Raw genomic sequence first — 16,757 nt, forward strand, 5'->3', positions numbered from 1 at the left:
ATACTCTGTAGAAAATGATTTCTTTTACCTAAAGCTTTTATATAATCTAGATATAATACCTTTACCTAATTCTATTTGTAGGCTTCTGTAACTATTTTCACTACCCCATCATTAACAATATCTAAATCTCCCCTTATAATCTCCTTATTAAAATAGTGGCACATTTGAAGATATCTATAAAAATCTGAATTCTCCAAATTGTATTTCTCCTTTAAATACTGAAAATGTTGTAACTGATTCTTATCTATTGTATTACAAAATGCAGTTATTCCTTTTGTGATCCAAATTTTAATTTATTATCCAATTTATTTGGTCTAAACTCTGTATCATAGGCGCATCTGGAGTATCTTTACTACCATCACCTAAATTATGCTCTTTTGTGATCTTATTCCATTTTCTTAGTTGAAACTTTATCGATGAATTGAATATTTTTTCAGTAATTTTGTCTAAATTCTTATTACCTAATAATGCCTGAATTGGGGGGCTATTTACAAGGGATAATCCAATATCTTTCCATCTGGCTTTCTGGATTCTGGATTACAAGAATTAATGAGAGGTTTAACTTGAGATGCATAATAATAATCCTTCAAATTTGGTAAAGCCATCCCCCCTTTATCTTTTGAAAGTTGCAAAGTTTTGAATTTAATTCTAGGTTTTCTCCCCTGCCAAATAAACCTAGAAATCATCTTATCCCATTCTGAAAATTGATTTGCAGAGACTTCGACAGGGAGAGCTTGAAATAGGAAGAGTAATCGGGGCAGTAGATTCATTTTTATAGATTCAGTTCTAGAACTGAAACTCATAAAGGGGATTAGGTTCCATTTCAATATATCTGCTTTAATTTTAGTTATAAGGGGTCCATAATTAATTGTTGCTAATACAGAAATAAAGTTTAGAAAATAGTAAATGATATCCTAGATATCTTATTGAAGTTTGGTCCCAAAGGTGGTATTTGCTTTTTAAAAAATCAGGAGGGATGTAATTAAAAGTTAGAATTTGTGCTTTTTGAGCATTTAGCTTATAGCCTGCCAGCAAGCTAAAGCTATTTAAGAGTTTCATTAGTTCTAGAAATGAACTAGTGGGATCCTCCAGATATAACAAAACGTCATCTGCGTACAGTGCTATCTTGTGCTCATTACCTTGTATAGAAATACCTTTTATTTTGCTATTTTGTCATATCCACTGGGCTAGTGGCTCTATATATAGAGCAAAAAGCAATGGAGATAAAGGGCAGCCTTGTCTAGTCCCTCATTCTAAATGTATTCTATCAGATAAATAACCATTTATTTTAATTCATGCTGTTGGTCCATCATACTGTATAAGGTTTGAATACCTTTGATAATATTTTCACAAAAACTAAACCTAACTAAGACCCTTTAGAGGTATTTCCAACTAACAGAGTCAAAAGCTTTCTCAGCATCTAGGCTCATCAAAGAAACTTCTAAATTATATTGTTGAATATGGTTCATGATATGCAATGTGTGTCGAATGTTATCATGGGTTTGTCTATCTTGAATAAACCCTGTTTTATCATAGTGTATCAAACAAGAGAGAATCTTTTTAATTCTTTCAGCCAGTATTGCTGTATAAATTTTATAATCCACATTAAGGAATGAGATTGGTCTGAACGATGCACAATCTAATCTATCTTTCCCCTCCTTAGGGATAACTGAGATGATAGCCTCTTTCCATGATGGTGGAATTTTTCCATCAATTAATGCCAAATTACAAGTAGAAAGAAGATTTGGTATTAATTCTGCTCGGAAGGTTTTATACCATTACGAATTAAAACCATCAGTTCCAGGTGATTTTTTAGCTCTGAGGCTCGTAATCACTGAATTCAATTCTTCTGGTGTTATCGTCGCTTTTAAAAATATTATTTTGATAATATTTATATTATCATATTTTATCATATTATCATAATATTTATAATATAATTATTATTATCTTCCGTAAGAGTTGGTAAACTGAGAGATTCAAAAAAGTATCCATCTTTTCTTCACTTTCTGAATTGGGTTGTGTATATAGTTTTCTGTAATAATTTGGTAAAGTGTTTTGGATTTCTTCCCATTTATTATAATACACCATTAAATTCTGGTGTCTTATTTTATATATTGTATTATCTGTCTGTTGTTTTTTAATTTTCTTGCCAACAGCTTTAGCTATTTTGACCCTGACTTGTAATATTTTTGACTAGTAAATATATATTTTTTTCAATTTCTTGTGTATATAATACATCTATTTTGTTTCTAATCTTCTTTATTTCTTGCACACGACAAATTCTTCTCACCTCCTCCATGCTTCATAATTCTGCATTGGTGGTTTGGGGTCTCCTTGTCCTGTGGCCGGGAGATCAGCCCTCAGCGAAACGGGTTAAGCCACAATTTCACTCTATGACGCTTTCATCTTGAGTTTTGTCATTCCTAATGAAAATATTTTCATGACTCAGATTGTATTTGAAAGAAAACAAAAGAGCACCCTTATGAAACAAATGTTTTTATTTTCTTTCAATATAAAAATAGAGAAAAAAAATGGTCAAAAAGAAATTTAGCAATGATATAATTTAATTAAAATTTCCTATTACTACTGTATACCCCTGCTACATGGACTACAGTTGTGCCAGAAGAGAGAAACCATACTGTACGTACAATTACTTACTCTACACTATTGAGATGCTGTAGGTGTAAAACATACTCTTAATCAATAGACAATTCCAGATTATGTTGGAATAAAATAAGAAATAACTGCAAAATATGATTAAATGGAGTAATGGAGTAGTGCTAGTGATTCCATATGAATTTAATTATGCTGGCTAGTGGCTTCACTTGTTGAACATCATGAGTCACATGATTTCTTATTAAGTTTAGAAGTTAGAAGTACTTATTTCCCCAAATTAACTTTTTGACTTAACTATTATACATCTCATTTAGCTCCTTCATGCCTCCCAGGTATTTCTGTTAATTCACTTGGCATTTTTCCTCCTGCAAAAGCAAATCCATCAGCATTTATTTAACTCAAAAGATATATTATTGAGCGTATTGAACCTAATTTAATTAATGAAAAGGTATTTCAGAAGAAAACGTTTATTTCTTAAAGAAAACTGTTACATGTGTCTTCACATCTGACATTTTGGAGGGTATTAACAGACACTCCACAATGAATTTTGCAGTATTCTTACTGTGGGAGAAAAAAAATAAATTACAGACTTTGGTATAAAAAATCTAAAAAATAAAAAATACAGCTTTTTATAGACCTTCATCTTATCTAAGTGAAAACACTTTTGTCAATAAAAGATTAGTTGAATTGAGTGCTTCTTTTTTGTGTGTTCTTGGAAAAATAATATCCTAAAACATGTCACAGCTGCATGTCTTTTGTATATCGTATTTTGTCCAAATCTGAAGAGCAGTGCTTGTGTCACAGAGGAAATGAAGGAGGACAATGTCTTGCTGTCTGTATTCACTTGAGTCCTGCACACAATGCCGAGTGTTTTTATTGGGTATGGTACAGTTTGTTTCTTTCTGTTTTGTGTCTGCTTCCCATGCTTTTAGGATCTTCCTGCAGCCCTGGTGCAGACACTATGGCAGACAGCAATCTTTACAAAATTGAGAGACAAACTGTTTGAGTACATGCCCATCAACTAATTGATTAACTATTATCGATACCCACAGAGTCGGAAGTGACACCTGAGGTGTTTGGGGGTGCTAACTACACCTGGAACACGGAGAAAGCCAGGGACAGAACAAGGAAAGACAAAACCCCATGTCACCTGACATTCTGCACACTGCCCTTTATTTTGCCACCTGTAAAACTGTTAAGTGGTGAAATCAGGTACAGAACTTGGAAATTATTCACAACTGTGGCAATTAGTTGATGGTATTTTTTCTTTCCAGCTGCTTGTTAATGATAAAAAATAATAACTTCACAAGAAATAATCGAATGATTGATTGCTTACCAAAATTGTTTTTTGCTAATGCACCATCATAGCTTTTTATTTGGGTTCTCTTCATTAAACAGGGAAGGTGCTGTTCATCAGTTACCCGAGCACGATTGAGATTAATCAATACTGTTAATTTCAGTCCATACTCCTCAGTTTGTTTCCAGAAGTGCCTCATTCCATCTTCAATTGATTTTTCAAAGCTCTTTAGAAAAAATAATAATTGAAAGATAATTAAACCCAGGCAGCCAGATGGCTACATAGACAAAATACATTACCAGGACAGAAGCAGGATGATAAGAACAGTACAATGACATTAAACACTATAAGGTATAAACCGCTTTCAGAGCATGTCTGATCTCTGATCTGTAGCTTCTTAATGAGTAAACTTAACTATTCTTCAAAACCGCTAATTTCCTGCATGAACAGGGGTAATACCTGAAATACTTGCTTTCACAACACATACAACATCCTTATAATCCTTACAAATATAGGTATTGTCCTCCTCTCTATAAAACCTAACTGAAAATTAAACAGAAGTCTAATTAAGCAAAAAAGCACATATACACAATAAAAACAAGTTACTCGCTAATTTACATTTGTGCTTTTCTCTGAGGAGAAAACTGAAAAACTGCATGTGCAAAACTACTGTCTATATTTACAACTGGCAGGGAATAAAAAAAAACGAGAGCTGGCTAAGGATTGCAACACTACTGAAAAATACTGAAACAGAAAAAATATGGTTTTGTTCATATGTGTGTGTAAGACAAAATCAAGAATATGATCATTCTAAAATATTTAGTCTGGGATTCCTCAGATCATGGAAAGGCAAAATGTTCCTTCAAATTATATCATAAGAAATTAGGTTTTTTGTTACAGACACATTATATCAAGGCTATTTTATTCAGTGCGGTGCAGGGGTCATAACACTGACAATTCCAGGTGTACTGTAGCACCCACTCACAAACAAGCTGACAAAGTCAAGTCACATATTTCTTCAATTACATGCAATGTTATGGAAATTGTAGCTGCAGACATTCAAGTTCTGTGTTCATTTGGATTGAGAAATGGTTAATGAATAGAAAATACTGGACAGTGTGGCATTAAGTGGGGCATGTTCAGTGTGGAAGTGGAGCCCTTGGCTAAGGGTGATGCGTTGCCTTGACAACCACAGCTGTTGCGGTTAATTTTGAATGAGCCACAGCTTTGGGAACTGTTTAAGAAAACACCAATTGCATTGGATTGCATTTAAATATTAAAATAAGTAGAATGCTTTAATCTCAGGGAAGTGAAACACAGACATGCATGCACTGACACCAGGGCCAGTTCTCTCTGAAGCTTCCAGTATGTCTCTGGACTGTGAGATGAAATCAGAGAACCCAGAGGAAACCCACATAAAAACAAGGAGAACAAAAACTCCACACAGACAGCACTCCAGAAATTGAGCCCAGCACCGCAGTTTTACTAAGCAGCTGAATATAGCCACAGGGGTGGTGATTGGACTGAATGCAAGCTCAAGAGACTGGAGAGTGGGGCAGACGCCCGTAGAGACCTAAGTGGTTGGGGCTCAGAGGACAGAGGTAAGGTGCAGTGAAATGAAGTGCTGATAGAATAATCGATTACTGGCCAGTGGGGCTTAGATAACCCTAGCCAGTCACTAATGAAAGCAAAAAGCCAAAGAAGCGACAGTCCGTAGCAAAGCCGAATGAACCCCAGGCGAAAAAATGAGAAAGGCTGCAAGGCAAGTTTCCAGCCATCAGAGAATCTGCCCACCACAGCCGGTCAGCTTCTGATCGCGGGGTGTCACTCAAAGCGGATTCCTATCACCAGGCTCTTGGGAAAAGAGCCACACAGGACAGCCTTCCTAAATAGCCCGAGGTGCAGGCAGGCAGATTTGTCAGGCCAAAGCGAAAGACAATTAACAAAAATAAAAAAGGAATACTGTCCAGCGGAGTGAAGATAGTGAGGCGAAAAAGAATAGGTGAGGCGCGATGTTCTTAGGAAATACCAGCTCTCTGAACCCCTGGTGAAAAAAGAAAAAGTTTCACAATTTAAACTGTTCAGCTTGGCTCTCTAACCAGAAACTCGGAGCCTCCAAGCACTGAGCACGGAGGTGTCGTTTAGAGCGAATTCCTATTACCGAGCTCCTGGAATCACAGCTGGGCTTCACCCCAAAGGCTTCACTGAGAGGAGAGGTCTCACCGAATACCGGGAAGGCAGGGGACCCGCCTTCAGTGGAGGGCTCAGGAGCTGGTGATTCACGGCGCACTCTCTTGGGGGGGGTCTGCTCCAAGCCAGGCCAGGCCAGGCCAGGTGTACACTGTCAGCTCCGTCTCCTGTGTTCATTGCTCCAAGTCTGGTTGACATTGGATACTCCCAACCTAGGGAGACGTCTGCAGGGAGTGGGTAACAAAGTGAACCCTCCTCAAGGCCCCTCTCATCTCCTGGAGCCCATGTTCAGCACAGCAGCAGCGGGGGGCTCCCAGTCCAGGCTAACGGGGTGTGGCTCTTTCTGCCATGGAGAGCATTCATAATGCCTGGCTCCCTAGGAAGCAAAGGAAGGGCTCTGCTGGAAGCTGAAAGGTGGCTAAGAAGGACAGAATAGAAAAAAAAAGAGTGACACAGGCAGCCTGAAGAGAGAGGCTGAGAAGAAGGAAAGAGCCCTGGAGAAGTGGAGAAAGGCTTCCCTGAAGAGAAGCCATAAAGGCAGGGCAGGGGTGAAGACAGCCGGAGGGATGGCCAGTGTACAGGACCCCCTACGGGACGGGAATGGGGCTGCTAGTCTGAGGGAGGATGACTGCACGGAGACAGCCCTGGGGTGCTGGACGACAAAGGCTACCCCCGACGTAAGCCGGATGATCAACAGATAAGAGGGGGCCAGTGGCATAGATTCCAGGGTAAAGGCCAGGAGCCGCCGTACAAACTGGAGTGTGGAACGGAGTGAAGAGTTGGAACTGGAGCTGCAGTAGCACGGCGGGCTATCTCAGGGGAGAAGGCCGAGGGCATTTGGCGAGGAGCCCTGGAGTTCAGAAGCCTGTACAGGAAGAGGAGAGTCTTGGCTCGTGGGGTGTTGCCCCCTTGGCTTCGGAGTGGACTCCTGTTGCCGAGCTCCATGAGAAGGGGGCTGCAGAGGTACAGTATGGTACTCCAGGGTGGAATGACTGCGCGTGAAAAGCCGCTGAAGCTTACAGCCCACGGGATGCGAGAGTAATGGAGAACGTAGAGGCAAGTACTACAAGAACGTAGAGAACAGTGGAGACTGGAAGGAACGACGACAAATCGATGCCTAAGTGGTGCCTCTGGGATACAGACTAATGGAATAATTGAAATCAGAATTGCTCGTTAGGTCGGATCACCCCAACCAGATCTGGTCAGAGCGGCAGCAAGCCCTGGAAAACCGTAAGCCCTCTTGAGAATGCGATGGTTTGCCATGGCAACTGTGAGTCAAGACATTCTGCGGGACTGCGGTCGTAACACCCAGCACTGCAAGAAGCAATGTTAACCCATGCACCATCATGCCAACCACATACCACAAAGTTCATTATCTACTAGAGAAATTACTTTTTGTGCAAAAGAGCAGCACAAGAGAAGTCCCTTCCATTTCTGCACAAGGAAGTAATCTAATCTACAGAATTTGCACCACTGTTAATCTAAAACGTTCGCAGCACCACGTGACCAGCAAAAGGAATCGGCCAGGTGATTTTCACAACCCGAATTTGTGTTCTTTACCTGTTTTGGTTGAGAAACGTATGTTCCATATAAATAATTATACATGTACATATATATTGGGGATATAGAGTTTATTGGGAAAAAAACTTCAGTTTTATTGAATAAATTTCAAATTAGAACAATTAATACAAAAATGAAAAATGGATTTAAATCAAAGTTATTTAAAATGCAAAAATGCATTCATATCAAGCCGTGTCATTTCTACGTGTCAGAGAAACGGCGAAAACAATACGCGATTAATTTGGGAATGCTTACTGACACGGCGTTGTACTTCATGTGTGCAAAAAAAAACAGAACATGGGCTCCTTTTGAGTGTGACGATATTCTACTGTTGTTAAAGTCAATGCTACTTTGCATGGGCCATATACGGTACAAAGCAACATACAGTATTAATACAGTAGGCGACTTTGTTCACAAATTAACTATTGTGTTTTAAACGAGATACTTTTCCTCGTGTGAACGCAATAGTTTTCTCGTATAAACGAGATACTTTTCTCTATAAACGAGATACTATCTCGCATAAACGAGTTTTTTTTTTTCCGGAGAAAAAAAACCCTGCGTTTATAAGAGGTAATACGGAAGCGCATTGTTTGATGACTGCGGAGTTTTTTTCTCGATGGCAGCAATGCGATTCCGTAAAATGGTATTGCGTTAAAACGCGATCATTCATTTGTGAACAATATTGCCTACTACTTTAATATTTTGCAATATATATGCAATCATAAAATAAAGTTGCATTGCCTTTAACAGAAAAACCTCATCACAAATAATCTAAAGGAGCTCGTGTACTGTCTTTTGTGTACATGAAGTTGAACACCCTGTCAGTGAGCATTCCTGGGTTAAACGCATGTCGTTTTCACCACTGTATTTATTTTTATGAATAGAAATACAGTACATTTGATTAAAAGCGTAATTTCTTCATCTCGTGATGTGAGAAAGAGGTGTTTATTTCATTAAAAAGACCTTCGTTATAAAAATCCAGATCCACTAGAGGGCAGTGAAACACTTTTTACGTTACTTAACCTTGTATGTGCTTTGTAAAAGAAATTCTCCACGATGTTGCAACCATGTCAAAAATAAACATAAAAAATAAAGGATTATGGTAGTGTAGCAGCTGGCCTGAATGTGTTTTTGTAACCACGGTGTTTTATAATTTGGAATTGGAGGCTTAATTACTCTATGCTTCCTTCAAAAGATTTTTCTTATCACTACCAGTGTTGTGTAAATTGTATGTCTAACTTTTAAAACTACAGTGGCTCAAAAGGTATCTGAATATGAATTAAATTTTGAGAATAATAATCTCACGATCACAATGCTGGCTTACTTGTAGCTTTCTCCTCTCAAAATGACATGAATGGCCAGAGTTGTGTTAATGATCTGCCACTCCTCTCAAAGAACGACCTGTGTTTGAGTGTTTCAGGGTCTAGTTCCCCGCAAATAAATTCACTTTTCCTCAAGGCAGTCACATACTGTACGTTTTTAAGACACAGGATAGATAAACACGGTGCAAGTAAACAGCTGATATTTTAGACATTACTAAAAAGTAATGCAGCTTTCTCTCCCTTAGTCAAAGAAACCTTAGCTGTTTTTACAGCTCAGCAAAATATAGCCAGACTTTCCTTTCCTAAAAGACTATACTTTTCTTAATATGCTAGATATTTTCCTGATTTCCTTGATCTGTGTTATGACACTTCTGATATGAAAGCACAAAACAGAAATATACCATTTGTGATGGAATTGGGGTTAGACGGGACACTGTAGTTGTGCTCTTGAGCAAGATACTTCACTTAGATTGTAAAGCACAACACACAAATCTTACTACTCATATTTTGAGACTGATGGTTTTCATTCAAACTGAGAACATGAATGCCCAGTTGGAACAACGGAACACAATTCACATGTCTTTAACTGATATAATGTTCAGCCCGCAGGAGTACAGTCTCTGGATCCTACCCTACAGGCCCCTAATACAGAATTATTTTACTCTGGTGGCCAATAAAACCTACAGCTGACGAAAAATAATCCTTGGTACAGCAGGACAATGTCATGTTGCTGTTGCTTACTGGAGCAGCAGTCCATGACTCCAATGCCTAATGATTTCATAACAACCTGAGCTGGTTACTTAACTCATAAATTGATTATTTTGTTGTTAGTTTTCTTCTGTTGCACTGGTAGGAGTTTTTAATCAACTACTAAGTAACTGGAAAGCTCCATGTTGTAGGGAGCTGTTAATCTTTTTAATCAACTCCAATTAATCAATTTAATTACTAGTGCAGTTAAGGGTTCAATGACGTGAGAATTTGCCGATTGGAAAAGCAGCATTTTTTCTGGAATGACAAGATTAAGGACAGGGAAAGTTTGGACTTATTGCGGAAGCCGGAGGCTAGCCGTGGAGAGACCGGCAGAACAGGAAGACCCTATGCGTAGCGGCAACTGGGAGCATACGCGGGGATTCGCTCCGGGCACCAGGTATCGGGCGGAGTCGGGGACAAGACATAAGCCCTCAGGTAGCAAAGGTGAGACGAACCTCTCAACAACCGATCCCACTGGCTAACAGGAGGAAAGACAGACCCGGAAATGTATAGCCCCAAACAACAAGGCACACCGGAAGGACAAGTAAAGCACAGGAACAATAGGAACAGGACAGAGAGGGAGCGCCCTCTAGATGTAGAAGGCGTGACAGGACTGGCTCCTTCCAAAGACTTTTAGATCAGAGCCGTCTAGTCCTGGTCCGGCGTGTCTGTGGGTTTTCATTCCAGATATTAAGGACCTGCATCAACTCGTAACTGGCCTTAACTGGACAAGTTTCTATTTCCAAGAGGAGGCCTTTGGGAGCAAAGCTGCAGTAAAATCAAGACAAAGAAGCACCTGTCCATGACACTCTTTTATTTTGTATAATCTTTATTACCTTTATTGGCTGCATTCACAGTTTTTCAAAGGAAGATACTTGCACACAACTATGATCAAAGAGGGCTACAGGTTAGTAAAAATCAGTTCTCGAGACATTGCTCTGATTAAAAAAAGTGTTCTAAAGAGTCTAACAACTTTTAGTGTGGGTTTCATGAGGCTTGATATCAAAATGCCTTTCATAGTACCATTCTTATGCCATTCTCTTGTCACATGATGCCTTTAAAAAAGTTAGATAAATCATAAATATAGCTAAAAAGATCAACCAAGTATAATCTCTTACCCTTCTACCCAATCTGTCACTTGTAGGATTCCTGGATTTTACAAATGTTAAGATTCAAGACTGACGGAGGGGGACTGAATTAGTAGAGGTTTTCACTGGCACATTCTTTGACTGGGCTGTGTTGAGGCAGTCTGCAGTTCTCTCAGTCTGCTCTGTGCTACAGAGCACTGCCATTACTTGTTCTGCAACCCTTATACTGCTGGGTGTTCATACCCTGAGAAGAGCTGTTGCAAAATCATTTGCTACTCATGTCTGTACCATGTGATTAACAGTGAGCTGTTGACATCGCTTCCTTCTTTTCAACTACAAACCCAATGGAGTTCACAGTTGAAGAAGTGCTCTTGTTCTCCCTTTAAATGTACAAGTCAGCTACTTACTTTTTAGACGTTTCAGCTCTGGGCTCTACCAAGTGCTGTACTGTAGACTAGACAACAGTTTATCCCAATATTTCCTACAGACAACATAAATATTCCCCAATAGCAAATGAGCACTGAAGGCAAGGCATCAGTGATTTAACAATAAATAATAATGCAGATATTTTCTTAAATAAATGACATTTTTCGATATAGACAGAATGAAATGATACATATCTGTGGATCCTTGGCCATGCTGACTGACAGGGGTGTTTTGTTTTGCTTTGTGTTAGCAGTAATATCAAAATTAACATTAAAATTGGTCATGGCACACAATTTAGTACAGCTGTTGAACACACAATCGACCATTTATGCAAGCTTACTTCTCTATTTGAAATGATTCAGGTCTTGGTTAATCAGGAAGCTAGCCCCTTTTCCTGGTTTAGTTATGGCTCTGAGATCAGCTGAAGACAGCAGACACAAATGACAGTGTTGCTTTTCTGCTGCACTTGAAATGTTCATTACTTTTTATGGGGTTTGCCTCTCTGAGCAGTCCACTGCATTAACTCAGGAAGACATTTTAGTGAGCATATATAACACAATTACATTTACTGTATGTCACCACTTTCCAGATACCGTCTGTTTTTCTCTTTGCTCAACTGTAAAAAATAAGGACACAGAACTTTAATTCTCCCAGAGAAATCTGTGATTTGTGATGGTCACACTGTCTAGGGAAACATTTAGGAAAATCATTTTCAAAGCGTTTGCAGGCAATAAGAAAGATTTGAAAAAAGCAGCAATATAACATTGTAACATATTTTGCATTTTTCCTCTCTTAGTACAGGTTTCCTTCCATTATGCAATGTTTTTTTCATTTAAAAATAGGCACTATGTATTTCAAATGTATTTCAGGCATTTGGACATGGTGAATGTGTTGTTTTATCTCATATTTCTTGAAATGAATAAGTTTGGATTGGATCAGAGTGCTCTATGGTAGCCCACTGTTGCAATTGCTATGTTATGGGAATATTCTGGAAAATAAGTGCAGCTGCTTTATTTAATATTTCTACACGGGAAAAGTTGGAGATGAAAGTTAAGGTGATGAGGAAAAGGAAACACAATCCCACCAGAGTCTCCATACACACCTTAGCAACACAGATGGAATTTGCAGTGTATGAAAAGCATTCTTGAAAAATGAAAAATGTGTTGTGTCTAATGTATCACTCGGTCAGTTCACCTTCATTTTAGTAAAAGAACTGTGAGGTACAGGAAGATATTTTTGCCGCTTTCCTTTAAAAAACATTTTAGAAATTAAATATCAGGTGTCCATTCTGGTGGCATTCTCATTTCCTAAAATTATCCAGTTGAAAACACTTGGAAGCATGTATTAAGTCACAGATAGCAGGAGTCTTTGATATGACATGTTTTGGCCGAGCAGATTCATTTCCAGTTATATATCTTTTAAGAAGTGGAAGTGCATTAAGTTAAAAGAATACAAATAGGTTGAACAAGCCATTAAAAGCATTTTAAAATATTTTTTTTACAGTAGGGAAAGGTGTTTTCTGTGATGAGGCTTTTTTATGGACTCTGGCTTTTCAGTGTTTTGTGCTGATTAAGCAGATTATTGACAGAATGACATGGTGTTTGTGGAGGGAGAAAAAAATAGATTCAGCTGGCAGTTGTTTCGAGATCCAATAGTTAGCAATATAAATGAGAAAAGGTCTATTCCGAGTGCAAAGATAGATAATATTATATAAATAGACACACACATATTTATCTAATATTTATATAATGTGTGTGTGTTGGTCACTTAACACTTGTATTCTTATAAACTATGACCAAAGCATGCTATTGTAATTTTAGTTTCCATAATTTAATAATGAAAATATGTAATATGGAATGATCTTCTCCTGTTTACAGTAGTACAGAAGGAGTACTCAATTTAATTTACTCGGCTGTAAACTGTTCAGTAAATGTAAAGGTGGAGTTAGAAATCCATGAGACATAAGCACTAGTTGTTTTGACTGTGAAACAGTAATCCCCTGCTTTTTCATCTTCTGTAAACACATTTTACTCACAACTAACTCAAAATGTAAACATCAGACATCTGTGATTTTTAAAAAAAAATCTTCTGATAGAAAAGGAGGCAATTTTAAAAACAGCACATTAGCTCTTAAATTAAAAACTGTTTGGGTCTTATTCTCTACCGCTGTCCTGACATTTTAGCTGACCCAATTTTATTCTTGTCAATGAAAGTGTTACCCAAAAAATGCTACTGAAGTAATCTTATTAAAAAGGATTCAAGTTTTCTTATGAGCTTGCGCTTTTCCCCTATTTTTTAAACGAGACTGATTTTGTGTTCTTCGAAAATACTGGACCTAGCTGGTGCTTGAATTCATTTTGGTAAATTGAGATCTGTTTTACAATGAACGTACTATCAATTTTCTCTGCCTGCTGCATTGTCAGGCTCATACTGTTAAATCATCTGACCTGGCCCTGCTGCTTGCTTTACTCAGTCTGCTCAGGGGTCGGGTGTCTTCTATTGTCTCAGTGGCTTCTGCGGGCGCCTCCTCTAGAACTTCCTCCTCTGGCTCTGTAGTCTGACCGTACGAGGGTAAAGTCTCATCGTAGACCTTTGAGATGTCTTCCAATGGGCCCACGTCGTTGACCTTCTCTTCGAAAGTTTCAAAAGGCGTGGGGAGGCCACTGGCTTCTACCCCCACTTCTGTGAGGGGGTAGAAGTGGGAGACTGGTTTCTCTTCCTCCAGCAGCTTGTACCCCTTGGCTTTCTGGATAGAGGAGACGGTGACGGAGTGCAAGGGTTTCTCGGCACCCAGGTCCCCCTGCAGCTGGGGAGGCTTCCTGAAGGCGAAGCGGATCTTCTTCAGGCCCAGATGACTGAGCTCCACAAAGTTGAGAAAGAGCGAGACGGAGGCCACCGCCAGCATGAAGACGATGAAGATGGTCTTTTCGGTGGGCCGGGAAACGAAGCAGTCGACTGTGTTGGGGCAGGGCCATCGCTTGCACTGGTACAGAGGGAGGATGCGGAAGCCGTAGAGGAAGTACTGGCCCACCACAAAGCCCACCTCGAAGATGGTTTTGAAGATGATGTGGCAGATGTAGGTCCTCAGCAGGGTGCCCTCCAGGCGGAACTTCTTGCTGCCCTTGGTGCTGGTCTCCTTGGTGGTCCTCACGCTGCCTTGGTCAGGAGCGAGAGGCAGCCTCTCCTCGTTCATCTCCGCCTCCTCCCTCTCCTTCCTCTTCTCTTCCATCCGGACGTGGTGCACGGCGTGGCCCACGTACACCAGCGAGGGCGTGGAGACGAAGATGATCTGGAGGACCCAGAGTCTGATGTGGGAGAGGGGGAAGGCTTCGTCGTAGCAGACATTCTCGCAACCGGGCTGCTGGGTGTTGCAAACGAAATCCGACTGTTCGTCTCCCCACACGAATTCAGCTGCCGTGCCAAGGATTAAAATCCGAAAAATGAAGAGCACGGTTAGCCATACCCTTCCTATCACAGTGGAATGTTCATTTACTTCTTCTAAAATGTTTCCCAAGAAGCTCCAGTCACCCATTTTCGATCTTCAGTCCTGTCAGGGGGATAAGAAGAACAAGATATTAAAAATGGCGTTACAGAAACTCAAATTCCTTTCTACGAACTCATTCAGATTCATTTACAACCAGAAAAATCATTCCAATAGATACCAATCATGACGTTGGAGTCCACAGAGCTACAGGACAACATTTGCTTCTGATGAATTTGTTTTTGATCTCGGCTACTTACTGCAAGGTTGAACCGAAAAACCACGCAGCCTGTGGTGGCCTTTCTATCTGAAAAAGTGGAAGAAAACAAACTTATCACAAATTATTTCCAGTAGTCGTTTAACACAGTAAAGCTAAAAACGGTGTTGACAGGAGCTCCCGTTAGTATCCAGCTGATATAGTGGTATAGTTTAGTGCTTTCAGTTGGGCAGCTTGCCACAGAAAAGGCTTCAGTGCAGTTGCGTTCCTTCTCTTGGCACTCTTGGTGGAAAGTGAACTTTTTTCTCTCTCTTTCCCACCTAAAGCCCTGGCCTTGTCGCACGACTGAGCAGACGTGACTGAATCGGGTCTGATGGTTAGTTTTTAGTTTCCTGCAATATTTAAGCTCAGAGCCAGACGGTCTTTATTCAGTGGGCGACGATTGGTGACGCAGAAAACAATAGGATCAACAAACAAATGGGCCTACAGTATATTGGATGGGGCTGGTAGAGGTAACATGAATATGTACACCTAACCATTCAGAGACTCAAGCGCCTTCAATGTGTGAAGCAGGAGGTTCCACCAGCTAAGCTAAAATGATCCTAGTGTGTTCAGAAACACACTTTTTAAATGACGGCCTAAGTATCTAATGTTGTACTAAAGTTGCCAATAATAGCAAAAGGCAAAACAAAAATAAGAGAGATGTGTGACTTTTATAGCCCGAACTCATTTTATGTGTTCATTTTCATGTTTCTTCCGTTCAAAAGTTTATTTACAGCCGAAGTCAGTTGCCTGTGTTGGTAATTTATGAAAGAACAAAGGAAGGATTAGACGTGTTGCTTACATTGTGTTTTGAGACAGAGAGAATTGTTTTTATTATTTCTCTGGCCACAAATGTACTAAACTAGTTGTCCAACTTTTATAACAGATGCCTACTGTCCTGTTAAGATCCCGACCACATGTGAGTTGAGTTTTACTGCATAAACTCAACTGTTGAACGATGAAAAAAATGTTTGCAGGTAGGGATTTTTTATTTTTATTATTATTATTATTATTATTATTATTATTAAGTCTTTACAAGCTAATTGTGTATTTTTCAATCTTATGGTACTGGAAGAATTCTGATTGAGTGATGTTGTTGAATGTTGTTTGAATGTACTTTTGTTATATTGTATTATTGTCGTATATGCTGTATTTTCTTGAGCTCTTGATGTGCAAGACAAATTCCCTTATGGGCAATAAAGGGTAATTCAATTAAATGCCTGATTATTTTTTCCTTTTTGAAATTTATCTTGAGACTGTTATTAATATTCAATGAAGAGATAGTGTGTGACATTACTGAGTTGGGACACCTTAATGCTTGTGAGTCACCGTATGTTAAGCTACATCAATTGAAGATAATCCTTTGCAATGCTAATGGTTTAGGCCATGGTCAAGTGCAATTGACCAAAGTTCTTGCAAACCCCAGTTAGGCTGAGAAGTCAATTTAGCCAGCAGCAATGTTTGTAATGCAAGCTTTTGAAAGTGTTGCCTTAAGTGACCATCTTGTTGATTCAAGCAAATCTAAAATAGGTGCCGTGAGTCTCTAAAATTTCAGCCACCTAATCTCAGCCTCAGACAGTACAGTAGATATTATGCAGTAGGCAGGCATAGTGAGTGGAGCTAGCTCATGTGTGATGTGCTCCATCTGATATGGAAAAATTCTATTCACAGCAAAATAAGTAATGTCATGTCATTTGCTAGACCGCTTTATACCATACGGTGTCGCAGGAAGCCGGAGCATTCCCAGCAAGCAACGAGCCAAAGGCAG

General features: G+C 39.3%; 1 protein-coding gene across 1 annotated transcript; it reads right to left on the reverse strand.

Annotated features, from left to right (window-relative positions):
* Positions 1-13,674: 13,674 nt before the first annotated feature.
* On the reverse strand, positions 13,675-14,781 carry LOC148835922 (gap junction alpha-8 protein-like). Its single transcript, XM_088913017.1, has one exon. It carries the CDS (start codon positions 14,779-14,781, stop codon positions 13,675-13,677), a length of 1,107 nt encoding a protein of 368 aa, XP_088769143.1.
* Between the last annotated feature and the right edge of the window lie 1,976 nt (positions 14,782-16,757).

Source organism: Atractosteus spatula, chromosome 4, assembly GCF_055471065.1.
Source record: "Atractosteus spatula isolate fAtrSpa1 chromosome 4, fAtrSpa1.hap1, whole genome shotgun sequence".
Lineage (NCBI taxonomy): Eukaryota > Metazoa > Chordata > Actinopteri > Semionotiformes > Lepisosteidae > Atractosteus > Atractosteus spatula.